This window comes from Phocoena phocoena, chromosome 18 (assembly GCF_963924675.1).
Source record: "Phocoena phocoena chromosome 18, mPhoPho1.1, whole genome shotgun sequence".
In the NCBI taxonomy this organism is placed as follows: domain Eukaryota; kingdom Metazoa; phylum Chordata; class Mammalia; order Artiodactyla; family Phocoenidae; genus Phocoena; species Phocoena phocoena.
This window is the reverse complement of record NC_089236.1, coordinates 48,368,608-48,396,278: the sequence shown is the minus strand read 5'-3', so window position 1 is coordinate 48,396,278 and position 27,671 is coordinate 48,368,608. Positions and strand designations below refer to the sequence as shown.

Genomic DNA, 27,671 nt, shown 5'->3' with positions numbered 1-27,671 from the left:
TTCTAACAAACAAAACTATAATTTATCAAGTTATGAAAATTTTCTAAAAAATTTACTATATTACCACAAAATAAATAAAGATAAACAATATTTTAAAAACAAAATTAAATTTTCATTTCCATTAAGACCGCTTTTGGCATTTTGCTTATTCATTCTGCCCTTTGGTTGACAGCATCAGTGTCACATTACTATTTTATATTGCATATGTGTAGCACTTACTTCCTTAAGTTTTCAACATGTCATTTATAATTAAAGGCAGACACTGAGTCAGTATTAACAACAGATTAAGTAAACTGCACTGTAATTTAGGTAAAATTACTGTGTCTCACTGTATATTACATGCAAAGTCGACATAAACTGGCATTTAACCAACTGTACTGCACGAGCAAACATCTCGATATATGAAACCTGCATCATAAATTCCATGTTTCCATATACGAAAAACTACATCATAAACTCAACATTGCCATGTGAAAACTATGTAAGTCCGTCTTTTTAAAAAATGATACTGTTCAGCTTGTTGTAAGAGGTTTAATTTTTGAATATTGTTAACTGTCTTTTAGCTCGAGTTCACAATTCATACAAAATGTCGCTCGTATTTAAAATAAACAATCTGATTTTAATCAGTGCATGAAATCTGCTTTTGAAGTTCATTTGAATGATTATTATCTCTTCCCCCTAGAGAAATGAATTTGGTAAGGTTTTAAAAGGTATCTTACCACAGGTTCTGTCAATGTATTCATGGTTATTTTCAAAAGAATTATTTATGATTTTCCCCCAAAAGAATCTTAGAAAACGTGTAATAAACCTATAAAGCTGATTTGCATATTTACAAAATTTCGAAGAGCAAATATAGGCAACTCATATTTTAAAAAAACAAAAACAAAACAACGTTTGTTCAATGGCTATTTGGAATTGCCAGGTATGCTGCGCACCTCTAGAGAATTACCTAGTATTGAAAAAAACTCCTCTGATGTCAAGTAAAATCTTGACACACAATCCAGCCGACTTCCTGTGCCTGCCAACTGACTTGTTTACTAAACACTGTCACATTAAATGGTGGTGCTTTGGGAAGAACACTGCAAACACGCCCTGCACGCCCGATCCGCACTGAGATGAGGCTGCCTGTCTGAGATGATTGGCATCTGCCTGGGTGAAGCCAGGTTACAGCAAGCATTCCAGATTCTGAAAAGGACCAAACACTTTGGTATTAATACAATGTATTCCCTGTTTTCTCAAATATACAAAATATACATTTCCAGTCTTTTGTTTTCGTTTTCATCTTTCTCTATATAGTTAAGTTTGTAGTTTAGAATTTTGCCAAGCGAGCGGAGGAGCGGCGGCAGGCGATACACGGGCGGCGGCAGCGGCAGCTCAGTTCTGGTGCCTCTTCATGTGCAGGGCCAGGTGGTCCGAGCGGGAGAAGCTGCGGTTGCACACGCCGCACTGGAAGGGCTTGGCCCCCGTGTGTTTGCGGTAGTGTCGGGTCAGCTCGTCCGAGCGCGCGAACCTCCAGTCGCAGCCTTCCCAGGTGCACTTGTACGGCTTCTCACCTGTGCCAAGGGACCAAGAGGAGGAGGTGAAGGGGTGACTCGGAACACGGACACAGGCAGTACTGCCTGCTAAGGCGTTTCTCTCAAACTCATGCTCCGAGGAGGTAAGTGTGCGAATTCCTTGATGAACTAAAAACCCCTCGAGTCATCTAGCACAGAGAGTCACTGTTTTGCAGAAGAGCACTTAATTACAGAGAGAAAAAGTATTCTGTCCATCAATACTATAAACTTAATGGACCACAACTGAGATCCTTTACTTCAACAAAGTGGTCCTAAAAGTTTCTGAATTAGCCACACTGGAACGTCCAGCACGTAAGCCAGTTTGTTTGAACACATGGCTTTCCAACATGGACTACTGGGCACTGGCTCTTTGAAATTCACTCCAGTACACATACGTACACACCTTCCCATTTTTCAGACTGAAGCAAACCAAAGCTGGAAAAAGAGTAAAGTTGAATGGTGCTAAAGCTTTATGCATTTGCTATTTAATAATTCCTCAACCAGATCAGAAAGTCTGGTACCAATAACTTCACTTTGGTGAAGGGTCATGAAACAGCCACAACAATTCTAACATTTGCTGATAAATGCATTTGATTTTCCTCTGCAATGCATTGAGCCAAAAAGCAAAATTCACTCCGTCAACGACGTGCCAAATGCATATTATATGCCAGGCACCGTCCTGAATGCTTAGGATAAAACAAAAATGCCTGACCTCATGGAGCTTGTATGTGTAACATATAAAAGCCTCTAATTCAATCTTCCTGTTCTTTCACAGCTCTCTTCACTTAAATGGTGAATTGATATATGAGCCGCTGCCCTATCCCTTGCAATCTGTATTTTTCTTAATGTTGTCTAAAGTTTGCTGGTTGCTAATCTTTCAAAACTACTCAATATTGGCAGCCCAAAAGGATTCTGCCTATAGTGGCACCCAAAGAAACTCCCGGATGGTCTAGCAAAGGCCTTTGCTACCCTTCACTCCAGACCAGCTTCTGACTTCATGCAATTACCCTGCATCATTGCATATTTTTGATATACAAATAAAATTAATGTCACTTTTGGAAAAAAAAAACTACTTGCTATTTATAAGGCAGTCGTAACTCCCAGTTTTAGAATTGATTAGTTCTATTTCATTAAGATCATGTATTCCTCTAAATAAACCCCCAAACCTAAGAACTTCTCACTGAGCATTCACTAGTAGTTCCTATATTTTTGCTTTATTTTGTTATGAAAATTTTTCCCTGAGTTTGTTTAAGATGAGAGCTTGTGAAGTCAATCTGCACATTAAAGTACTGCTGGCTTACTGCTGAGTTTTATATGGATAGCATTTTAAAACTCTGAGTAGCCAAACTCCTAAATTCCTTAAAACGTTTTCTTCTGCAAGGGAAGAGGTGCTTTGAACACTGGTTACTCAGTACCACAATGAAATCCAACTACCTTTCTGCCTGATTTAGCAGGATCATATTCAGGAAGTTGTAAGATTACTCAACTGAGTCCAAATTTTAAAAGACATTGTTCACATCAACTGAGATTTCCACAGCTCGTGGTTAATGTATTTTTGCTGTCCTGATAACCACTCTTGACACCTGAACAAAATCCCATTAAGGACAAAGATGGAAGGGCCAGAGCAGCCCTCTGAATCTTGTACCAGTTACTTCCCAGGAGATTTCCTTTCAACGCCTGTGGTGTGCACCCCTTAGCCACCCTTCGCCTCTCCTCTCCTCTGCCTCTGAGCCAAGACACAGATATTTTTTGTGTTTTTAAGTCCCTTTTAGGTTCCTACTGCTCCATTAAAAAAAAAAATGCACACCTCAATACCTGAAGTGTTTTTTTTTCCCCCTCAGAGTAAATTCAAAGAATTTAAGCTAATATACTTAAACCTTTTGAGTAACAAGAAATAAACCACTTTTCTTTCACTTATATTCACATGTAATCTGTTTAATACATAGAAACGTCTTAATGCCAGATGTAAATCAAACAGAAAAAATTAACCTTTTGCACACAAGTGTTTGTTTTTGTTCCCCGTGAAAAATAAATCACAAAAACAAACATGTTGGTTAAATACTTTACTGTCATTTAATGGGAAGAGAAAGTTATTTCTGATGTCTGAGGCAAGGAAAAAAATTCCTAAAGTGCCCCAATTTTAAAAGAAGTCATTCTAGTCTTTTGAATTGAATAATTAAATGGCAAGAGAACTGAATTTTCAAAGTTTATTTAAGAAACAAGGGACACTAGACTCTTTTTGTTCACTATTTTTACTGGCTAGGAAGCAATAAACTGCATCAGTATTTTTTAAAGTTTACTTTACTGATTGGTTGAAAAATGGTAGCCATGAAAATTCCTAAAACATTTGGGGGTTTGCTCTCAATTTATATGTATCTATAGATTATTCAGCCAAGAATACTACCACTGTCTGGACGTTAGTTATGGGGCCAGGGCTTCACCATAAAAGCAAGGACAACTATTCCCCACTTGAGGCAGTTTCTACGGGATTTGTTCAAGTGTCAACACGGCTCAAGTAAAACATTGTAGAGGAAACTGGTACCCAATTTCTGGCCAAATGCAGATTCAGGCCTTTCTTCCTCAGCCAGAAACACTATGCATAGTACTTCTGGGAAACCAAACTAACTTCCTTTAAGTTATTTCAACAAGATAGAGCTTTCAAAAGTTTAATTGGATTTTTACAGAATCTCTTTCCAATACCACCAATTTAAAATATTTAGTTAAGCTCTTTCAACATCAACTGTATTTTTAAGTTCTCATGCTGTTAATGTGAAACTTTCCAAAGGCAAAAAAAGAAAAAAAAAGTGACAAATTTGTACAGCATGTAAAACAAGCTTCAATTATCTCAAATAAAGTATGTACTTTCTCATTCTCTTTTAAAATTACTAGGACTATTTTACTAGAAATCCCTGATCTTTTAAAAAATTGTTAAGTTACACATACATATGGGTCCATACTGATTAAGTCAATTAATGTTAAGCAAAAACATTACCAGTAGAAGAAGGGAGCAGGCAGAAGCAGACACTGAGCACATACTCCCAACTCAGGTACTTGTATCTCATTTATCCTCACAACACCTCCAGAAGTCAGAAGCAAAATGATGAGCTCCACGTTCAGAAGCCTGGCCTGCCACTTTTCCTCAATGTCCTGCCTACATCCTCCATTAGCAAACACTAATACACGCTCTATATGAATGATTTAAGGAACACAAAGATATTGTTCACCTCTATTTAAAGATTCTGAAGCCACTTGTGAAGGTCAGTTAATGACTAGCTTAATGGACTGAGAGCAGGCCTGAAATCACAGACGGTCTGAAGCACAGGACACACTCCGACTGAGCCATCCCTGGTTGGGCGGAGATCTGCTTTTCAGGACCTGTGGAGTCCTGAGAGCTGTTCTATGCTGGGACTGACAATCCCCAAATATCACCTAATGACGGCTCTCTTTTACCTCAGGCTAAAGGAACTTCAGTGGGTTAGCAGAACATGTCTGTAAAGTATTTGAAAAGTCTTTAGCGATGTTTTTTCTTCTGCTGAATAGATTAAGAAATGACTTTTGAATCTACCACAATAGAATGGGAAAAGTTTCTCTGCTCTGCTGAACATACTCAATAGACTCACACCAAGGCCTTCCCCTAGAATGTTCTACACAGATTCTTCTAACAAAAGAAAAATATCACAGATGGCAATATTTATCTTACAGTAGTTATCTTAGGTAACGTTTTTGTTACAGCAAATTTGTGTACCTGGTTTCCTTCCTGATGGCTAAAAAATAAATCCAATCAATTACGTTTGACAGAGGCCCAAAATCATCAAAATTCAAGTCAATGTTTAGTAAAGTAGAGTAAAACCTGTACTGATGAGTGTGACCTGTACCAAGCGACTTGCAAAACACAACGAATAAGACTTGGTCTCTGGCCTCAAAGAGCTTAACATCCATATTCTATTCTGACTGTTAAAGTGGAATAAAATTATTTCAATAGTCAATACTTAAGCTTAATTCTTAGAATTTGAGTCCTTGATGCTCAAAATGAGCTCTTATTTCAGGAGGAAAATATTTTCATGCAATTCAAGAATAATTAGATCTTTCCCATCATTAGCGACTTAAGGAATTTAGAGCTGAAACAGTATACATTCTAATAAAAGGATAAAAAAAAGAAGCTTTAATCCAAGATTAAATGAACTCATAGGGAAATGTTAGGTATCTTAAAAAACAGATAAAGCAAGATGATTTGGGCTCATTAATTCATATTTCTATATATCTATGTCAGTAATTTTCCATTAAAAATCTTTTTACTAAAGGTCATTGCAGAACATCTCCTACACCTGGCAACAGAAGGGTAGGCAGTTCATTTCAAAGATCTGTATTGCCAGTATTTGCAAAATGCACCTAATGTTTACTTGATATAGTATCCCTGTCAATAACATACTCACTTTAAGGAGGCTAATTAAAAGGATATATTAAGAAATTCCCTTCTTTCTCCCTGTGTGTGTGTATCTCTAAAATCGGACTCACCTGATTCCTTCTAGAAAACCTCTGAACAGTCCAAGAGAAATTATTCCACTTCTCTATATCCCCATCATCACTTAAATGTGATTTAAATGACTGCTTTACACTGGCACAGATATTGCTGAATGAAGGCTTCAAATAGCTGTATTTTGACTCCTTAACTAGCCATGAAAGTTCCTCAAAGGCAGAGACTGTCTTCTATTGCCTCACTTCTCCTCATGCACCTTTGGTTAATCACGTTTGGCCCAAGGCTGACCAACTTGGGAATTTTCATTCACGAAAAGGAGGGAAGGTATAAGAGACAGGGAAGCATCTAGTGTGAGGCCACCATATTGTGTCTTTTTTTTCTACAAACCCACCTGCAGCAGGGCTTTGCCTGGTTCTGTTTTGCTGAGGACCACTGAGTGTAATCTGATTAAAGGTACATTTAGGCGAGAACCGTACTTTTAGCCTCTTCAGAAGGACATGTTCAGAATCAGTTGATTATCCATCCTGAAGTTGTCCAAGGATAAATCAACTATGTAAATGAGCTTTCTTTTCCAGAACTGGACTGGATTTGGTGAAAACCAAGCAGTTGTGGAGCCCCTAGTGCTGGCCAAAGGCAGCCGGGGAACTGCCACACGTGAAGGGGACAGGGGTGGGTGTGATATCCTGGGTGACAGGATAACTCTACCCCAGCAGGACCAATCTCTAGGCACCTAAGCTCCTCTCTGCTACTTCTCCTAGGGGTTCTGGACAAAAACATCCTCTATCATTGATAGTGTTAATGAAATACCAATTCCTGAGTCTCCTGACAAAAAGACAACATTCAGATTCACCTTCTTGTAATAAGAGCCCAAACTGAATTTTTTTTTTAAAAAAAAGCAAAGTCTTGGTGAAATATTTTACCTTCTCCTTTTTAACCAAACCAGAAAAATTCTGTTTTCATTTTTCTAGCACTGAATGAGTACTAGATATCCTTTCCTTTAATTTGCACTTAACGTGGTTACCTTGACCTGCAGATTCTTCCCAACTCTTAAATGTTTATATTTATAAAGTAGTCAAAAGTATTTTCTTTTGCCCCGATGTTTTTTAATGAAAGCTACCTATGGTGTACTTCTAAAACAGTAACTCACCCTTAATCAGAGTTGTTAAAGATCCTTGAATATAAATAATACAGGCTGACAGAATAGGAATGCTGCTACAGAGACACTTACTGAAGTAGGACATTACTTTGTTTCTAATCTTTCACCTGAAAAGACGTAGCTCATCAAGTCAACAACTATTACTTTCTATAGAGCTAAAAATATCTGCCAAAGTAAAAACCTTTGGTGATTAAACCATTACTTTAATAAAAACTACATTCTCACTACCTGTTTCTGTCTCAACTTCAGCAATTCTATTTAATCCATCTATGAACCACCTTTTCCCACTAATTTATAAAAACAGAAGGAAGAAGAGATTCTCTTTGGATCCTCCACAAGATCAGTCAAAAACGTTTACTTAATCAAATTATACTTCTTAACCTTCCATAAGCTTTATCATCTCAAAATAACGTTTAATCAATTTCCTATGTAAATGTTTTTCGGATGAAAGAACAAGTCCCAAAAGCAAAGTTTAATCTTCCCAGTGAGTCATTAAAAAGAAATTGTTTCTAAGCTTTCACGCTCATAAATACCTTTCCAGGGGTCTGAACCAGAGAATCTTTTTAAGCCACTATTTTTTTTGTTTACATTAACTTGAAATTGTCAATATAGAAAATAAATTTCAAAGCTGGCAACAAAAATAATTTAAGAATGTTTAACTAGTAACATATAACACAGGCTAAATGTGATACTTTTTCCTGCATAGTTTTCAAATATAGACTCAAAAAAATCACTGAGCACTAAATAATTTCATGCTGCAAAACTTCTTCGCCTCTACAGATAACACAGGTTACACATTTAACCAATATTGATCTCTAGATCCAAACTGCATGATCTCCACTAAGGCCATATATACAATCATACGCTGATTTTAGCTCTAAATCATCTTTTAAGGAAATGAAGTCCTTCCTATATTTTTTAAGTGTTTTACCACTTCCCACAGTTCCACAAAAGGAGTAACTCATGCTCAGAACATTATGAATGTTTTCTATTTGTGGGGAAGTGCTACAAATCAAAATACCTTTATTATCAACATGGTCAGTATTTTAAAATAAAAATCCATACCTAATATATTTAATGGATAATAAGTGTAGAGCAAGGAACTAGACAGGAATTTATACCTAAGGATTTTTTAGTACCCAAACTGAAACTAAAATCAATGCTTAGCAATAAATCTCTAGCAGAGATTCTGTATTTTAAAGTATTCATGGTAACATCTTAATATAAATGTCATTAGAAAAGAAAGTGTTCTACAGAGCAAGTAAGGCAGAACGTAGGAATTTAGTCTCTTTACAAGTAGGCTTGGGCTCAAAATCTTTGCAAGGCCTACTGTGAAATTCTTTCTTAAACAAGGGATCCCAAATACAGCTCACTGTGAGATTCTAACAGGACAGTGCTTCACCCACAGTCCATTTTGTGTTGTTATGTTATTTATGTTTCCATTTTCTTCTGTGGGGTGTTTCCAACGGTCCTTTTCTTGTCAACCCATGGCAGGGCGTTCTGGGGTCATTTAGTCCCCACGTGGCAGCCCGTGCAGAGTCTGGGTCTAAGGGATACTGGAGCCCAGTGCGTGTGCTGCTCAGATTCTGCACAGATGCTCGTTTTCTGCCCGGCTCCAGACAGCTGACAAAGGACCTTAAAATGTTACCATACCCGCTTTTCCCAACTGCTTTAGTATATACTCTAGGGTTAAGTGCACAGCCATATATGTGACTACAACTACTCAGATTTCAAACATCTGTATTCAGAGTTCACTATTTACTTCTGAAACTCTTTCTTTGGAAAGTAAGTACTTTTTACTAATGTGTAAACACAATTTTCAAAGAAATTTCCACACTCAAGAAACCAGTATCAGATGATGAGAAATGTTTTCAATTTCTTGCAAATTTTTCTTTGTTATATATAGTCTTAACTTTTCCTATATTTTGGCCCCAAGCCTGTGCTCAGAAGTTTTTAAAATCTTCACTACGAAATTAAAGACAGTAAGATGTATGAGCAGAAACAACATACTGCTGGTTGCAGCAGAATATTCTTTTTGATTTATGAATCAGTTTAACAGTCACCTTGATTTGTAAGGGCAGAATGGTATGTGAATCTCTTTTTTAAAAAGGTGCTTGGGAGCAGCTTTCAAATGATGGCAATGGATAAAGCCCCTTGTACACATCATGAGGCTTACACAAACTTCAGTAGAATGTTCGAATTTAAATGCTGTTAAGAGTGCAAATAATTTTATTTGGAAATATACACATCTTGACACTGTTGCCTAGAAGCAGCCATAATTATTTCTAACCAGAAGCATGACATGTATATACACACACTACAAAAAACACACAAACACCCCCACACACGTTTAAGGGTACCCGTATAGGCTTATAAGTATGGTACCACATGTATATAAAGATGTAGCATGTTTTTAAGTGAAACAGTTTTTTCCCTAGAAAAGAGGAAACATCCGTTTCAGGTATCCTGTCTACCCATATATAGAACTTTTTATTATTTGCATATTCTTTCTGAATAAAGAAATTGAAGTGTATAAACTTAGAAAAACTTGAATGCTATGAGACTTCTGGTTCAAGAAACTGATTATTTTCTACTCTTTCATCCCAAATTTTTTTAAAAAGGTCTTGTTTTGGAAGGACTATTTCCTTAGGTTCAATTTTTAAGTCAAGAAGCATTTGCAATCTAAAAATCCAGAATATGCAATTAAATAGAACTCAGGCATAGGCTGTTTTAATTGCTTAAATCGTTTTTAAAACATAAGGTAACTTGACATTTTAAAGCAACACAATTATACTGCAAAGAAATCCTAGGGTCCTTCACATTCTGCCTGCAAAATGGCAATCATTTCAAAAGTCATTTTTTATTTTTGATATCAAAAACAAGATCGACCTTCCCATATAAATCATTTTTAAAGTCCCCTAAAAAATTGTCAGGGGAGGTGGGCAGGGGGTGGGCGGGAGATAGAAAGAAAACAAAAATCTAATACATGAGAGCAGTTACTTAGAAATACCTGGGCCTTTAAAGGAAGAAGAAGAAAAAAAAAGACTTCGCTGGCTTCAGATACATTCATTAAAAAACAACAGGCAGGGAGGGGAGGATGCAATGAGAGAGCACAGGTAATTTTCAAAGGCATTGTCTAGAAACTAGAAATGAGGAGAAAACAACCTCAATGCTCTATGATTACCCAAGAACGGGTTTAGCCAGATGAACAAGTCTGCTACAAACCCTCCCCAAGGCATCTGAAAGGCTATCAAACAAAACTTTATTAAACTGGATTACAGGGTCTCACTCATCAGATGTCGATGGCCACACATTTATGATCTGGTGAAAAAGTCGATGCATGGGACCCAAACTAGGCCTACATCTTCTTTTTAGTTGTTTTTTTTTTTTTTTTTTTTTAAGTACGAGCATTGTTAAGACAACCCACTATTAAATTTCTCTGCCAGCAGGTCAAGTTCCAGAATCCTAGGTATAAGCATTCAGAGCACTAAACCCTGACAGGGGTTGCAAGGCCACTTAGATATGCTCTGACTACATCCCTGCAATAAGCAGTTGATTACATCGTTATATACTATCACCCTCCTCTTTTATTAGGAGACTTTAACCTCAGGAGAAACGTGTTCTCTCCTTTCTATCTCCTGTTTCAAGGACTTTCAAAGGAAAATAAAACAATCGTTCAGAAGTTTTGAAGGTATTTCCTCTTCTCCTTAATCAAAATTCAAGTAAAAACCCATTTTCAATGTTTCCTTAATATATAACACATAAAGGATAGTTTAGTATTTCTATAGGGAATGTTTTCATGGCCTTGTCATATGTATTCTGAAAACTTCAGGTTGAGTTTATATGCTTAATGGCTGTTTGTTTAACTATAAATACAACTTCTACTTGGGGCTGCTGAGGTAGGATCTTTCCTTTTACAGAATCAATCTGTCTCTATCCAAAAACTTTGGGCCGGATTAACCCATTGGTTTCACTGATAAATACATAAGATGTCTTTTCTTTAAAAGCAATTGCTCAGAAAGCCCTGGAATCTACCACGTTGTCACCAACACTATTCAGGTTTGAAGAAGTAGTGTTTATCACTGCGATGTCAAGTAATACTTCCTAACGTGCATACAAAATGTCTGCAGCCATATTCCTCTTAGAGCTCGATCTCAGCACTGACCTTTGTTCAAAGGCTTTTACTTTTTAATGCAGCAGTTAAGAGATAACTGTTTCATTTATCAAAACTCAATTTCCATAGTAACATCCAGCCTGGGGAGATTCAAGTCCTCAGACTAATCCAACAACCCATTCAAAGGAACTGTTGAATACTTTGGTTTCCATAGCAATGATGGAATAAAACATTTTGCTAAGTCATTGCTTTTATTAGCAAACTTATTCTCTGAACTTTAGGTTAAAGCTGCATTTACTGAGAGAAAAAAAACCAAAACATCACTTTGTACAGGTTCCTCCCTTTAGGGCTATCCTTTTAAGAAAATCACGAACAGTAACCACCTATATATTTGCAAACACTTTGGGTACTTGGAGGCTTTTACAGCTTGCCACCTCGTTTCGTCCTCAAATGAGTTCTGATGTAAAGTTTTAAAATGAAAAAGCATTTTTAAATGATTGTAAAGATCTGACAAGATATGTATTCACAAAATTATAGGGGCTAAACATGTTAGACACGGATGAGATATAAGCTAGAATAAAGATAAAGTCTCTCCAATGTATAAAATACGGGCTGCGGTAGGATGTAGAGTAACTTTTAAACCATGGCCCCAGTTTTGCCTGATTTTAATACTCTGCAATTTCGACCCTTTCACCAAGCACGGAAAACATGCTAAACGCAGATATTTTAGGTTAAGGTGAAACTAAAGATAATGTATTCAGCAGTTATGCTTTACATGCTAAATAGAAAAGGTTTTAGTGTTTGATATAGTTTTATAGAAGCCAACTGATTTGCTGCAGAGGGAGAAAATGAGTTACATTTTTTCCTTCAAGATAGGAATAGCAGTGCCATTAAAGTTTTAAAATCCATTAGTAAACTTCATTGTTTATGTTTGCGAGCAATTAATTCTATGTGAGGTGACAGGGCAAGCCCTTAGTGAGGGAACGTCAGCCTTCCTGGAACCAAACTTTTTCAATGAACTGAATTTTGAGCCAGGCCAGTGCTGAAAAGGTAGGCCATTAAAAAAGTAAAAGTTGAAAGAAGAAAGAAGAGATCAAACCATGTGTTGGCTTTTAAAGGATGAATACCACTTAACACTGTTTACAAAACTCACAGAATTAACAAGAAAATTAACATACCAGTATGAGTCCTCAGATGAGCTTTTAAATGAGAAGATTTTGTATAAACTTTTGTGCAGCCTAAAATAAAGGAGAAGAACAGCGTGTCATTCTGGAGATCCTTTTGCAATCTTTACATTTGATGACTCAGAGTTTAAAATCTGGCTTTAAAGAAGAAATCTCTCACACAAGGAGGTATTTGAAACTTCAATTTTAAGAGATGTCTTAAAGCATACTCCCCTACTACCTGATTAAAGGTATAATGTGATTTGCTTTATGTATCACTTTAGCAGAAAGAGAGCAGGCAATCAAGCCAAGCTACAAATGGGAAATGTGTGCTTATACCAGTAGGTGCTTTATACTAGTAACATACTTCAGTGATTTAAAAAATTTTAATGGCTCTAGAGCTGACAACGTTAAACCATTATGCAAGATGACTGCAATTTTCTGTACTCCCACATTTCTTGTTTTTTCATTTAGTATGTCATGCCATATCATGTATAATAAATTATACCCTGTATTAATCATAAACTAGCTTATGCCAGCAACTTATAGATATATTCATAACCGTCATCAGTTTATATTTTGGGCCACGTATCTCATTCAAGAATGAGCGTATGTTCACATGCTATCAGAACCAACCTTGAAATCTATTCTGTAGATAGTTCTGTCTTGTAGCAATCTACTCTTCATTCCCACCCCTTATTTTCCCCTACCTTACTTAAGTAATCCCTTTTCAGAGTACTTAATGTAGAATTAAGAACTCCAATTTAGATTGCTACGGTAAACAAAGAAAATGTAGCAAGACTCTAAGGTATATAATATTAAAGAGAAAAAAGTCCAAAGTAATCTTTTTTTCCAAATATTCCAGACTTTTTAACACATCACATAAACACTAGGTAACTAAATGGTTACAAACTTGGGTAAGGCACAGAGACTGGGATGCGACAAGAACAGAGTAGGTGAATTTTTTTTTTTTTATTGTCAAGCACTACTCTCCCGTGTAAAAAGGCACACACAAACACACACTAAATACACATCGATGCTTCAACCAGGTAGGATCACATACCCGGATAATCGCAGTAGTGGATGCGTCGTTTCTCCAAATCGGGGTTACTCCTTCTATTGTATCTGACAGGCTGGATGTTTTGCGAAGTAACTGGCAGGGTGGCAGGTAAATTTGGATTATGAATTGCCAGTTTAGAAGCAATTGTAGCAGCATAGGATGGAGGTGGGGTTAAATTCTGGAGCATCTCTGCTTGTCTATCTGGACTTCCAGGCTCTGAGCTTGGTGGTGACGGGGGGAAGTAAGTGGCCTGCTGGGAAAGAAACTGACTTGCCATGGGGTATGTGCAAGGGGGCATGCTCTGGAATTGCTTCATGGCAGTCTGCGGGACGGCAGAGGTGTGAGTGTTAAGACCCGCCATGGCGGCCGACACTGAAACATTAAGACTGTCCATCACTGCTGTCTGGTTTGTAGAACTGGGCATATCTAGATCCGGTGTATTCAGGAGCTGGTAGAGGTGGCCCTGCTGGGGAGGGACAGAAAGATGAAGGTCTGGTGTAGGAAGTTCTTGTTTGATGAAAATATTGTTCACCTCTGGAGCTGCGGTCTGGTGGGAGCTGAATATACTGGTGAACTCAGGGAGGGCCTGGGTCGGGGCCGGAGGAGGGGCTGTCGTTTCACTCTGGTGGCTGAAAATGGTAACAGGTTCTGTCTTGATGTGTGTTACGCACGGTCTCTGGGATTTGTAGAGGCCAGTTCTCAGGTGAGTGATGTCGGGGAGGAAGACGTTCATGTTGATACTGTAAGGTAACCCTTCACTGTCAGTGAAGAACTGGTCTACGACTGAGGCACTGTCTCGTCTATACTTTTTATGCTCTGGAATTATAGAAACTGGAGGAAGCTGAGGTGTCAGATACTTCTCCATTTCACATCTTGTCTAAAAAAGAAGAGATACAAACATGTATAATCCACCCAATTCTCAGGAAGGACAAACTGTGCTTACTAAAAATTCCCCCCAACAATCCTTATGAAAAGTACTAAGGCAAACTCCTAAGTGTTGCTTATAAACATATCTGGTTTATTTGTCAATTGTGTAACAAAATGGTTCACCAAAAACTTACAAAACTGTGTTTAACAAGTATTTGGTAAAATAGCCCCCAATCAACCCCAGATAAAAAGTGAAAGAGACAAACCAAGAAGAAAAAGGAAGCAAACAGAAACAATATTCCTTTCTGATGCAATAATAAAATATACTTTATCATCACTCACGTACAAGCAAGGTTCCCTGCCCCATTACATTTAAGTTTGCAGCTGAAATACAGTATTGTAATATGGCCAAATTACCTTGATTCTGTTCATGTCATACAGGTAAATTCAGTGTTTAAAACAGAAAGAAAAAAAAAAAAACCCAGCAAACCTTAACCATAATATTGAAAAGTTTCTCTCTCTCTCCTTTTTTTTTTGCTTGGGTAGATATTGCTAAAATATTTAATATAAAACATATTCCTTGGCTATTTCAGTGCCTTTTCCATTTTATAGTTCAGTGGAAACTTAAATACAATGTCTTGAGCAAAACATAGTATCCACTGAAAAGAACAAACCAACTTCACCCTTCACCATTTGATCTAAATGTTGATTTTAATCTGCAGATTCTGTAATTGGTTAATATGATAATGAAATGTTCCTATTCATATCCCTATTTAAACAGATCTTTAATTACCTAGGGGAAAACCGTCCCCTTGGTAGAGTGGTGCTAAGGGGCCCGTGGGTGGGGATAGGCTGCCTGTCGCCAGCACAGTCATCAGCCAAAGATTTATCGTGTGCTCCTCAGTGGGCCAATGTTACATTCCCCCTCACTCTGTAAAAAGCTCAACCTTATCCTCGTGGCTTCTAAGGAGCAAACTGACAAATAACCAAATCATTTTAAAACGGTGATTTTTTTTTTTTTTTTTTAGGACACAACCCAGCTTGTAACTGGTCTCCTCCGTCTTTTCCAGCTATCGTCTTTCCTGGTATAACATAAACTTCTACAATTTTTTACACTGAAAAGAAATTTCAACAGAAAAAAACCCCACAAACACACACAAAACACCCCAAACTAGATGCTCATAGAACGATCAACCACGGTATCCTAGCCAGTGAATAATACAGTCATTTTCTGCTACTACTTAATTTCAAGTGTTTCAAATCAGACCCCGAATCATTCGGTGTGGATATAGACCGTGTCTCCCGCATAGACACGATTTAAAAATAAAAATTAACGCTCTGGTCTTGTGAGTCACTTCTCTGACAAATGCCACTGCCCTTTCACAGCACTGCAACACTCGCAGACCTCCCGGAGCAGAAGCTGGGTAGCAAATACACAGTGTACCAAGGGTCTATTAAATGAGGCGTCTTGAAATAAACCGAACTAAACCCTTTCGTGCACTTCGCTCCCATGGTGGTTAGTGGTTTCTGATTTTAGCTCTTCCAGCTGTTTGCATGTGGGTATGTTTCCAATTTTTTTTTTTTTTTCCTTGGGACAGGCTAAAAGTCCCGGGAAGTTTTTTCTGGGCTATATGACTCCCTGCGTGGGCGAAAGAAACAGGCGGTTGCTCTAATTCGGCTGCCGGGCAAGTGTAAAAGCCAACTGCCAGCTTTCATCGAGGCTCCAAGAGGAAATTTACACGCACATGAAGAAACCAACAACCCCCGGTCTTTCTTTGTCTTTCTTTTTAAGTTAAAATAAGCGCTCCAACACCACCTTAGCTTTCCCAACTCCCGTTTCCCAAAGGCAGCCCTACGATAGCGTCTAAAGCAGGTTGCGCCAAGGGATATGAAACTAGCACCCCGAGGGGCCTCCCTACAGCACCCCGATTTGCGTTTCCACTGAACCCGGGACGGCGTGGGACGGGGGTGGGTAGGGGGAGAGTTCAAGGCCGGGGCAGCGGCAGGAGGCGGGATTAAGAGGACATGCGGAATTGAAGCGAAGTAGGGCGTGAGGTACGAGGTTTCATCCCCCGAGTGGAAGAAAACCAACTAAGGTGCGTGTGAGCACCAGTTCCCTCCTTACCCTTTCCCGGACAGAGCTGCCAGGGCAGATTCCCCTTGGACCCTCCCCTTCAGGTACCCCCACCTTCTCCCGGCGAAAAGCGAGTGCCCGGCCAGGAGGGCAGGGCGGGGCTGCCCCCCAGACCCGGGCCGCGGTGCGCCCCGACGCGCGCCCCAGCCTGGAGCGGCCCCTGTCGCCCGCGCGTCGCAGCGGCGGGACACGCCCGAGTCCCGGGAGGGAGGCGGAGGGAGGGGAGCAGCTCTTCCTACCTGGACCAGCTCCTCGGCTGGCAGTCTCGGGCCGGCGGCGGGCGGCGGCGCCGGCTGTGGCGGCGCGGGCTGCGCCTGCGGGTGGTGATGCGAATGCTTCAGCTCGTCGCCGGGGAAGAGCGCCGCGTCGCGGGCCGGGTTCGCGGCGCCCAGCACGGGCTTGAGCTGAGCGAACACGGGCTCGTCCTGCGGGGGCGGCGGCTGGGGCATAGGTCCCAGGCGGGCGCTCATGGTCAGCACCCGCGTAGCCATGGGAACTCGGGGGTCGGCTCCGGGCGCGGGGTGCGGGTTGAGCGAGCTTCCCACGTCGCCCACGCTGACTCGGGCCGGCGAGCTCGGCGCGGGGCGGCGGGCGGAGGAGGGGAGGCTCCGGGTGGACCGCTCAGCTCACACCAGGCGCGGCTTTTGAAGGCGCGCACGAAAACCCAAACTCTTCCGCTCCGCCTCGCGTGAACGCCGATGTCCTCCCGGCGACCACTTTCTCCCGCCCCGCCACGCTCCCTCGCTCCCCCGGAGCCCGCTCCCGCCACTGCCGGTGTCCCTGAGCGAGCTGCTAGCGCGCGTACCTGCCCCGCGACTACTGACACTTGACGCCCGCCTCTATTTTACCCAACTCTTGGGGGGCGGGGCCCAGCGGCGAGACTGGCAGCGCTCCGGCGAATCCCGAGGCCCCGAGGCCGGCCGGGCCGGAGCGGCTAGCCTATGAGAAAGGAGAAGCTTGCCCAGAGCTCCGCCTCCGCCGGGCGGACCGCACCCCTCTCGGGCCACGAGCTTCGCGCTCAGGGCGGCAGCGCAGTTTGTACACAACTTCTCTGACAGATTGGGCTGGCGGAGCTGGGGGCGGAGGAAGGAAAGAAGCGGGTGGAATCTGGGGAAGAGAGGGAATTCGGGTGGAGACGTGGAGGGAGATCTCTACGGACTGTTCTCTGCCAGGATTAGAGAGAAAAAAGAGTTTTGCAGGTCTTAGGTGTTGTGCAAGGACCTGAAACTCAAGCTGAAACCTAGAAGGCAGCTAGGTGCGGGCGCTAGGGTTTTGAAGAGTTTTGTTTAATGAGCGTGTATTTTTAAATATACAAAATGTACTTTCTTTAGCGCAGAACTAGGGGCGGTGTGATAAATTTAAAAACAGCTCTTGTCTCTGTGTATCTTTAGCAGTGAATATATCCATTTAGCAAAGCAAATTTGGAATGTCCTGAATAAAAGTTTTAATGGCAAGTATTTTTTTAAGTCCTTACATAAAAGCTTTTTTTTTTTTTCCCTACAGTATTTAAATGGGTAGGAGTAGTTTTCACACACACTTCAACCTCGTATCCGTGTATGGAGAGGAGGGGGATGGGTCATATGAATTTTGAAGTTTTTAATATTTACACTGTTGATTCTAGCCAAAGCATGCAATCTAATTTAAGCACTGACGACTAGATGAAACGTATTTAAATAGACATTACATCTTTGACTTATTTTTGCTACCACTGTGTGTTCAAAAAGTGGAGTTTAATATTTACAAAACAGAAACATAGCACATTTACCTTTCACCATGGCACCTACTCCTACGAAAAGGCAACCAAAGAAGCCACAAACGTTAGACAGGCAGCAGCTCTGAAAACTGGGAATCCAAATTTGTAGGAAAGTAATAGCCAAAATATATGACTGTCCATTGACTGTGTCATAATGGGAAGGTGAATTTTTGCCAGCAATCACCTAAGGAAAGCACTTTCCTTAATCTTTAATGTTCTTGTACAAGATTTTTATCTGGCTTATTGGGAAGCCGTTAACAATACACTGAAATAAAAATGCCTGGAATATTACTACATATGTGTATATATGGTGACAGAACACTATACCATTAGACATTTTTACATATACAACATCACTTCACAGTAAGGCAGCTTTTACAAAAAAGAGTTCTTAGGAAAATGTTCTCCTCAAGAAGTGAATCTAACAAAGATAGGGATCTCGTTTCAGTGTGTAGATTAAAAAAGTTTATATACACAAAGTGTTACAGGTGTTTATTATTAGAAAACATAAAATTATGCTGTAAAATATATTTTTTCTCCTTTTCATTCTGTTCTTGTTAATGATTCATTTTTAGAGCTGTGATCACTGATTTCAGAGAATGGTTGACGACTACTTTCATGTTACCAAAGTATTATTTAATGTGTTTTGGCAAATTTTTTTCTAAGCAATCTCACACCATCCACCTTCACCTTTAAAAAGCCGCCCTGATTTTCTCTGATATTGAACCCAATTATATAATTAAATAATTTAGAAACAGATTATAGAATTGGTATGGGATTTAATGTAACTTTAAAAAAAAATTGAACCTTGCAAGATTTTTAGTACTTAATGCTGATAACGCGATCAAACCTGTGTGATATAGATAACTCAATACAATTTTGTATTCCTTTTAACTTTAAATCTAACTTAGATTTAATACAAGTTGGTATCTATTTATATTTTAATTTGCTTTAAAACCTATCTAGACCTTTCCTTTTGTCTCTCTCTCTTTTTTTTTTTTAACCAGAGCGTTGATGGCCTGTTATTTCAACCTAAGCTTTTGCTACAATAAAATCCAGTTATTTTACTGGAAATATTTCTACATTTCACACCATTTTTTAACATGCTTTCATTTACAAAAGCATTTCCAATGCAAAAATAAAAGCTATTTGATAAACTTTTAATAAAATATTTTTATAGCCCTTTAAATTTTTTTTCATATTTCCACTTTTCTTAATGAATGCAGATATGAACCTACCTATGGTTGGGCTCGAAACATATTTACAGCAGAAAAGCTGAATACAATCTTTTTTGATCAAATACAGTAGCATTTATTTAAATTTCATTCCTGACATAAGGGTTCATGAAATAGGGCTGCCACTTTTAAGTAAGTTTCTCTGAAATACCCAGGTCTGCAGTCTCACAGAAAATAATTAGCTTAGCACTGTACAATAGTACAGAAATTGGAAAGAAATCCTTTTCTGAGACATTTGCCATGCGGTTCTGAACATATAAAAGACATGTTCAACCAAGCTTACTTGCTGTTGCTGTGAACACAAATGCTCCAGCTGCAAACCTGCTTCACTGACTTAGCCAAAAGGGTTAAAACTTGATAAATATTTTTCAAATGTTCCAGGTTCTGCATTGGCGTGAAGCCAGACAGTGTGAATGGACAGATACTCAATTACTTTGAACTTTCTAGTTCTTTGCATTCCTTCCTGCTTAGTAGTGCTGTACCATGAGGGAAGATAGGAGAAAACAAAAAACAAATGTCAGGTTTCAAAAATCAATTAGTGGCCTGGCAGTGGTGTGTTAACTGAACTGTGCCAAAACAGAGAATTCGGAGGGAAAGAAAGAAGAAAAGTTGAGTAGTCAAGTTAGGTAGGAGGGTAAGCACAGAAGCAGTGTGCATGCTTGAGTCCTTAGTCACTGGGCAACACAGATTTAGTCTTAGAATAAACCCTAAGTGTCACTATCTTTACGGGAATAAATACGCCTGAATGTGTGGAGGCTGAATAGGCATTCAACGATGGGGGAAGGGGAGGTTTGAAGGAGGCAGTGGAAAAAAATGGATAAATAGCTTCTGAATGATGAGATGAGCGAAATATGAAGCTATCACTAGGGCAATGTTCGCAGGAAGACACGGCAAAAGAAATATCTATATTCAGTTGTTTGGCTGACACATCACGGAGAGCTTGAAATTAAGGGATCTAGAGTATTTTTGACAACATTTTATTCACTTTGGAAACTATTCATGGAATATTGCAACTCGGTAAAATCAAAGTCAAATTTCCAAGTGATATTGGGCCATAGAAAAAGCACAACAAAGAATAAAAATCTTTTTCTTTTTTTTTTTTAATAAGGGAGTAAATTCTCCTCTAGGGCAAGATTATTCAATTTAAAGTGACTTTTTTGATAATCATTGATTATCCACCTAGTGTCAGAATCTGTATCAGTAGGAACGTAAGACAGAATTATTGTCCTTTATTTCACACTTTTAATCTTTTCTATTCATTAATGGCAACTGCTTGTACCCCCACATAAAAAGAAAAAAATGCCATTGAGAAAAGAACACAATAAACAGAAGCTTCAAATGAGATTAGTCAAAATTCAAACCATTTTGACTCAAAAAATTAAGACACACAAGAAAAGATGTCCTTTCCTTTTGTGATGAAACAGTATGTAATTTAAATAGGATTATAGACTTCTTTTTGAATAAATTAAAGTGATGTCAAGAAAAAAGCTTCATATTCTATTTTTTTACTCTCTCAACCTCAGTTCTTAAGGAATTAAATTTTATATTTAAGTTTGGAGTTAAACGTGTTCTTCCTGAAATATCTCATAAAACTCTCAATGTGCACTTATTCCTAAATGTACTATAATTTATCCTATTTTCAAAACTCTAGTAATATACAACAAACAGTATTTTACCTTTTGGGGGTACTGGGATTGCTTTTTCCACCTTGTTAGTGTGATAAGCAGACAACTATAAATGCCTTGAACCAAGTTACAGGCCAGGCATACTGTAGCTTAAACTGTACAGTATTTGAATTCTGACTCTCAACATGTTAGGAAAGGTCAAGAGAAAAATCCTGAACTGAAGTAGTTACACCAAACAATCTTTTAGAACACTAAGGAGGCCTCATCACCGGCATCACAATGAGCAGTGTTTTGAGCCAATTGCTGTCCATGTGATGACAAAAGCACTAATGGTCCTAGGCTGTGAGGCACTCCTACTGAATGCTCAAGTGAACTGTGCACGGGGCACAAGAAAACACGCCTTTGGAGGTTAATTTGTGAATGAAATGTGTAAGGATAGTGCTAAGCCCAATGCTGGCTCTTCATGCCTTTGTGTCTATCCACTGGTGATGGTTGTGTAAACTTGTGTAAATTTTGAAGAGGACAGTCTGACAATAAGCAGAAGAAGGCTAAAATGTAAACAACGTTTAAAACAATAGATAATTCTCCCTCTAGGAAAAATATTACATTATACACTGAAAAGAACCCAGGTATCCAACGATAGGAAAGTAGTTCAATAGCAGCCACTGAATCTACTACCATTTTCATATTATTAAAGGATATTTAGTCACATGGGAAAATACTCATGACATGTTAAGTAAAACAAAGTAAAGAGGTTTTTATAAACACAGACCCAAAGATGAAAAGAAAATACAAAACACGTATGTATTTTGGTGGCTCTCATTGGATGGTCAAATGATGGGTGGTTTTACATTGCTTTATACTTTTCAATAGTTTCTAAATGTTTCACAATTGCCACATATTTCATTTGTAACCAGAATAAATGTTTTCAATAAAAAAAATACATAAATGTTACCTCTATACAATTAAGGGTTTATTGGAACTGTAGGTGAAGATCAAATGATTTTCCATTTGAAAGCACCAAATACAGCCACAACTTGCCGGCACCCTGTGCTGGGAAAATATGTAAACCTTCTTAACCAAGCCAGTAGATTTTCAGCATTCACTGCAGAATAAACAAGCTGAAGAGAGATTACAAGGTTTGAAGTTTGGAAAGGGATAACCTGGGAATGTTTTAAATATAAATATGCTTTAATTTATTTCCTAAGTGATCAACAAGACTTCTGCAATGATTTATACTCAAAGTTATTTTGGGTATCTCATTTTACTTTCTTGCTTTGTTTTCCCCTATTAAATGAACCAGGTTATTTACAGTGTTTTGACAAAATGCATAGACTCTTAAAAGTTCATATGCATCTCTTAAGAGCTGTTTGTGTTTTTTGTGGTTCCCGCCCCCCCCACCCCGTCACGCCTCAGGGTTTGTGGGATCTCAGTTCCCCGACCAATCCCAGGGCCACCACATTGAAAGCGACGAGGCCTAACCACTGGACAGCCAGGGAATTCCCATTTTTGGAGTTTTTTAAATTCTAAAATATTCATAAAGACTATATAGAGTAAAATGGTTTCTAATGGGATGTCTTTACTATCTTCTCTCTGAGAGCCTTTTCTCCTTACTGGCACCTAAAGTTGTTTAAAGTAATTCCCAAACTTGCTTTCTGGGAATTGAAAATTAAAGTCAGCGGAGCATATTGGTGGTGGTCTAGGAACTTAATATTTTAAACATTTTTCTATAAACAAGTCAATAGAGAGCTGCTTTCAGAGTTAAGGGCCCACATGCCCCTTCTCCACCCTCCCTTCATGACCTCAACCCACAAGTAAAACATACACACACACACACACACACACACACACACACCGCTATTCTAAATCATCCAGCACATCACTGGTGCCTGAAAACATTTACTGAACACCCTTAGTGTGCTGAGCACTGCTGTAGGCCTTGAAAATACAAAGATGGGTAGGATACAGTCCCTGCCCTAAGCATTATCTGACAGGTAACTCCCCCCACCCCCACCTCAAATATGTTTCTTGCTTCTCAGTAAATTGGAGTCCAAACTCTTCAGTTCGGGATGTTGAGGCAACCCCAGCCGATCTTTCCAGCCTGGAATCTCCCTACGCCGCCCTGCCTCTTCTCCCAGGAGCCTTAGGCTCTAAGCATAGGGATTATTTGTCATTTCCCAAATGCCGCTGCTGTTCCCTCCAATGTCTGTCTTTGACTACATATACCATAAATCACAAGCCCAGCTAAAATCCCACCCCTCTCCCAAGGTCACTCCGTATACCCCAGTAAAAATTATACTCTTTTGGTTTCTTCTCCTTCCCATTAGCTTTGTATCCCCAGTAAAGCATTCCTAACCATCTGCCTTGAATCCATCTCCCCCTACAAAATCGCATGCCCCTGCAGGACACGAATGGTCTTGTCTTTGTGTCCATCATGATGTCTCTGAGCACAGTGTCCCACACCAAAGAGACCACTGATGTTTGGTGAACTCAATTTTATTCTTATAAACATAAAAGGTAAAATTAAGAATAAAAGTTTCATAGAATGCCATCTTAAAATGTAGAAGAAATGAGTTAGAAACATCACCCTCTTAACAACCATTGTAGTATTAATTGATTAAGGCAAGAATTAATGGAAGCTAAAATGATTGGGTACCATTCTGATGAGAAATAGGATATTTTACATAGTCTCAAAGTATTTCCCCACAAATAAGGTATTAATTACAATGGGAAAAATAGTAACCTACCAATGGAAAAACTTGGCAGACACTACCTTAAGCAGATGATCAAAATTCACATCATCATTAATGGGACAAATTGATATCATGGGGTTTTTTTGATGTGATGAACTGAGAAGGATGCAGTGTTGTTTATCTTGTGTTGTATTGTACTGTACATAAAAATACATCACCTGAGGGCTTCCCTGGTGGCGCAGTGGTTGAGAGTCTGCCTGCTAGTGCGGGAGACACGGGTTCCAGCCCTGGTCTGGGAGGATCCCACATGCCGCGGAACAACGAGGCCCGTGAGCCACAACTACTGAGCCTGCGCGTCTGGAGCCTGTGCTCTGCAACGAGAGGCTGCAATAGTGAGAGGCCCGCGCACTGCGATGAAGAGTGGCCCCCACTTGCCACAACTAGAGAAAGCCCACGCACGGAAACGAAGACCCAATACAGCAAAAATAAATTAAATAAATTAATAAACTCCTAGCCCTAACATCATCTTTAAAAAAAAAAAAAAAACATCACCTGAGGGCTTCCCTGGTGGCGCAGTGGTTGAGAGTCCGCCTGCCGATGCAGGGGACACGGGTTCAATTCCTGGTCTGGGAAGATCCCACATACCGCGGAGCGGCTGGGCCCGTAAGCCATGGCTGCTGAGTCTGCGCGTCCGGAGCCTGTGCTCCTCAAGGGAGAGGCCACAGCAGTGAGAGGCTCGCGTAACGAAAAAAAAAAAAAAAAAATACATCACCTGAATCTAACCATGAGGAAAGTCAGACAAACTCAAATTGAGGAACTTTCTACAAACCACTGGCTTCACTCTTCAAAAATGTACAATAAATATCATGAAAGAGGGACTTCCCTGGTGGCACAGTGGTTAAGAATCCACCTGTCAATGCAGGGGACACGGGTTCAATTCCTGGTCTGGGAAGATCCCACATGCCGCGGAGCAACTAAGCCCGTGTGCCACAACTACTGAGGCTGCGCTCTAGAGCCCGTGCTACTGAGCACACGTGCCTACTAAGCACACGTGCCTAGCCCGTGCTCCACGACAAGAGAAACCACCGCAATGAGAAGCCCGCACACCTCAACAAAAAGTAGCCCCCTCTCGCTGCAACTAGAGGAATCCTGGGCGCAGCAACAAAGACCCAACGCAGCCAAAAATAAATTTTAAAAATATATATATATATGATGAAAGAGTCATGAAAGACAAAGTTGCAGCTACTGTTTCTTTTTAAAGGAATAAATAATCCTGGCTTGAACTACATGGGGGGAGGCCGGAGGGAATTGTCACAATTGGACTAATTAGTAAAATTTGAGTATGAACTGTAAATAAAATTTTCAAACACTTTGAAATTCCACTTTTAGGTATTCATTCCTCAAAATCTCTTAAATATTCACAAAGATAGACGTGCCAGAATGTTTATTGCAGCATCGTTTGCAATGAACATTATTGGGGTATTAGCAAAATTTGAGTGTGGACAATGCTACATTTCCAAACTTAATAGTATAACTGGTTATATAAGAGAATACCCTTGTTCTTAGAATATACTCTCTAAATATTTATGGATAAAGGGTCATGATGTTTGCAACTAATGGTTGAATTAATCAAGGCCAAAATCAGTGTGTGTGTGTGTGTGTGTGTGTGTGTGTGTGTGTGTGTGTATACAGAGAGAGATAGGCAGAAACAGAGGGACAGAGAGAGAAAGCGTGAGACAGAGAAAGCAGATGTGGCAAAATGTTAGTGATGAATCTGGGTAAAATGAATATGGGATTTTTTTGTTTATTCTTGCAACTTTTTCTTTAAGTTTGAAATCATTTTGAAATTAAAAGGAAAAAAAAGAATAAAGGTTTGAGAACTATTTGTTTTATTTCAAAAGATGAGATCCTGCTTTCTAGCACTGGTCTTCACAGATTTGTTTTTGTAGGAGACTTGAAGTTAAATTGAGGAGAACCTATCACAAACCCACTAAAGCAATCCCACCTCAGCTAAAACATACAGACCTTATGGAACTATCATTTTTGTCATGATGGCCCTATGTACTGAGTACCACCACTATCACTGCACTTATCAAATTTATTTTTATTATATTACATATTACCTTCATCTTTGTTTCTTCAGCCAACCATGGCTCTGCCGTGTAGAGTACTATATGAAAATGCATGTCTGAATGAAGAATGCACACGTACACACACAAAACACAAGGGCCTCCAGAGCTTTGAACTACATTTTTGGACTTAAATTTTATATTTAAGTATAAAATGATTTGACATTTGGGGATTTGCTTCAAAATAACCCAGAGAGGATAAACACTGAATGAAGGTATGAATGAAAAAGATTGACCACGAGTTAATAATGGTTGAAGCTGGGTGATGAGTACATGAAGGGTTCATTCTCACTATTTTTGTATCTTTTGGAAACATTCTATGATATAAAAAAAAATTTTTTAAGGAAAGCACAGTAGAAGCAGTAGTAATAAGAACAACTTGACCAATCAATGAAATATAAATTGTATTTTAATGTAGTGTAGATTAGGTTTTTGACTTTTAATTTTAAAAAACAAATAAACCAAAAAAAAAAAAAAAAAACCTGCCGTAAAGCCATAGTCTCTCTTTAGTGTCTGAGAAGACAGGTCTCAGGTAGCATGAAATAAAAACCTATCCCAGGGAATAAGTTAGACTTTAGAGATGCGTCTTTCAAATTTGAAAAATACTAGATTCTTCTTTGTGTCACCAGAGAATTTTCAGAAAAGCAGATCCTTAACATTGCTCTCAATTTATTGTTGAGGTTTAGAACCTCAGACATTATAAGCAGGTGTGACCTAACGACAAATGGAGCAAAAGATAAATTACACAAAAAAGATGATTGAAGAAATGCACAGGGATGGTGTACCTGTCTGGGGGAGAAGGGATAGATTAAGTATTTTCCTATAAAAAAGAATTTTTAAAACAACCAACAATTATTTATTAGAGTCCCACTATGTGTTAGACAGTGGGAGTTATGGCAAAAGCAAGGGACCTTCAGTTGGGTAGCTTCCCAACTCATTGAAGTTACAGTATATGTGCACATAAAATAACAAAATAACTTTGTGCCAGTGGATAGTGAACAAGGAAGAGAGATCCGCTGTGGACTTTGATTCTTGAATTGACCTTAAAGAAAACACAAGTTTCTGCAAAACAGCAGATAGGAGGAGAGAGGAGGGAATTCTGGGTAAGAACAGACATAGTGCTTAGGGTAAATCACAAACTGGGTAAACTGGTGAGGACAGTTGGCCCACGGATAGATCAAACCTAATTTCTACATGCTATATAAAGAATTTATATAATAAAGTCCAAGAGAAAGTCTAACCTAATGGAGAGTCTTGTGTATCAGTGTGACCGTGAAGGTAAAAGACAAATGACCCCTTTACCCCAAACCCCTAAATAGTAAGTGACTATCTGGGAGAAAACATTTGCAACAAAGGATTCATATTCACAATCATAAAAGAGATCTTTAAAAAAAAAATCTGTAAGACAGAGAGAACCCAAGGAAAATTAGGCAATGGTGGTAAATAGGCAATTCACAGAAGAAGAAGTACAAGAGGGCGATAAATGTATGAAAAGTTTCTCAACCCCACCACTCTCAGGGAAATGCAAAACAGCAATGGGATAACCATTTTTGCTCACCAGATGTACAGAAATGAAAGTGATTCAGAGAGGGTGTGGGGAAACTGGAAGTCTCATAATGTTAGTAAAAATAAAACTTTGTAGGGTCTTGGTAAAACGGCTCTCTGCACAGGGCACTCTAAAGCATCTATCAAAAGGTAAAATTTTCACACAC

General features: G+C 39.2%; 1 protein-coding gene across 2 annotated transcripts; it reads right to left on the bottom strand.

The window, feature by feature from the left end:
- Positions 1 to 1,008: 1,008 nt before the first annotated feature.
- Positions 1,009 to 17,017, bottom strand: KLF5 (KLF transcription factor 5). Of its 2 annotated transcripts, XM_065896020.1 has the most exons (5): positions 16,899 to 17,015; positions 16,764 to 16,817; positions 13,527 to 14,400; positions 12,479 to 12,538; positions 1,371 to 1,553 (listed from the first exon to the last, which is right to left on the bottom strand). In XM_065896020.1, exons 1-5 carry the CDS (start codon positions 17,013 to 17,015, stop codon positions 1,375 to 1,377), a joined length of 1,284 nt encoding a protein of 427 aa, XP_065752092.1. In that variant the 3' UTR covers positions 1,371 to 1,374. The 2 variants fall into 2 exon arrangements, with proteins under 2 accessions (XP_065752091.1, XP_065752092.1); XM_065896019.1 differs by having other exon boundaries at positions 1,009 to 1,553; positions 16,764 to 17,017.
- Between the last annotated feature and the right edge of the window lie 10,654 nt (positions 17,018 to 27,671).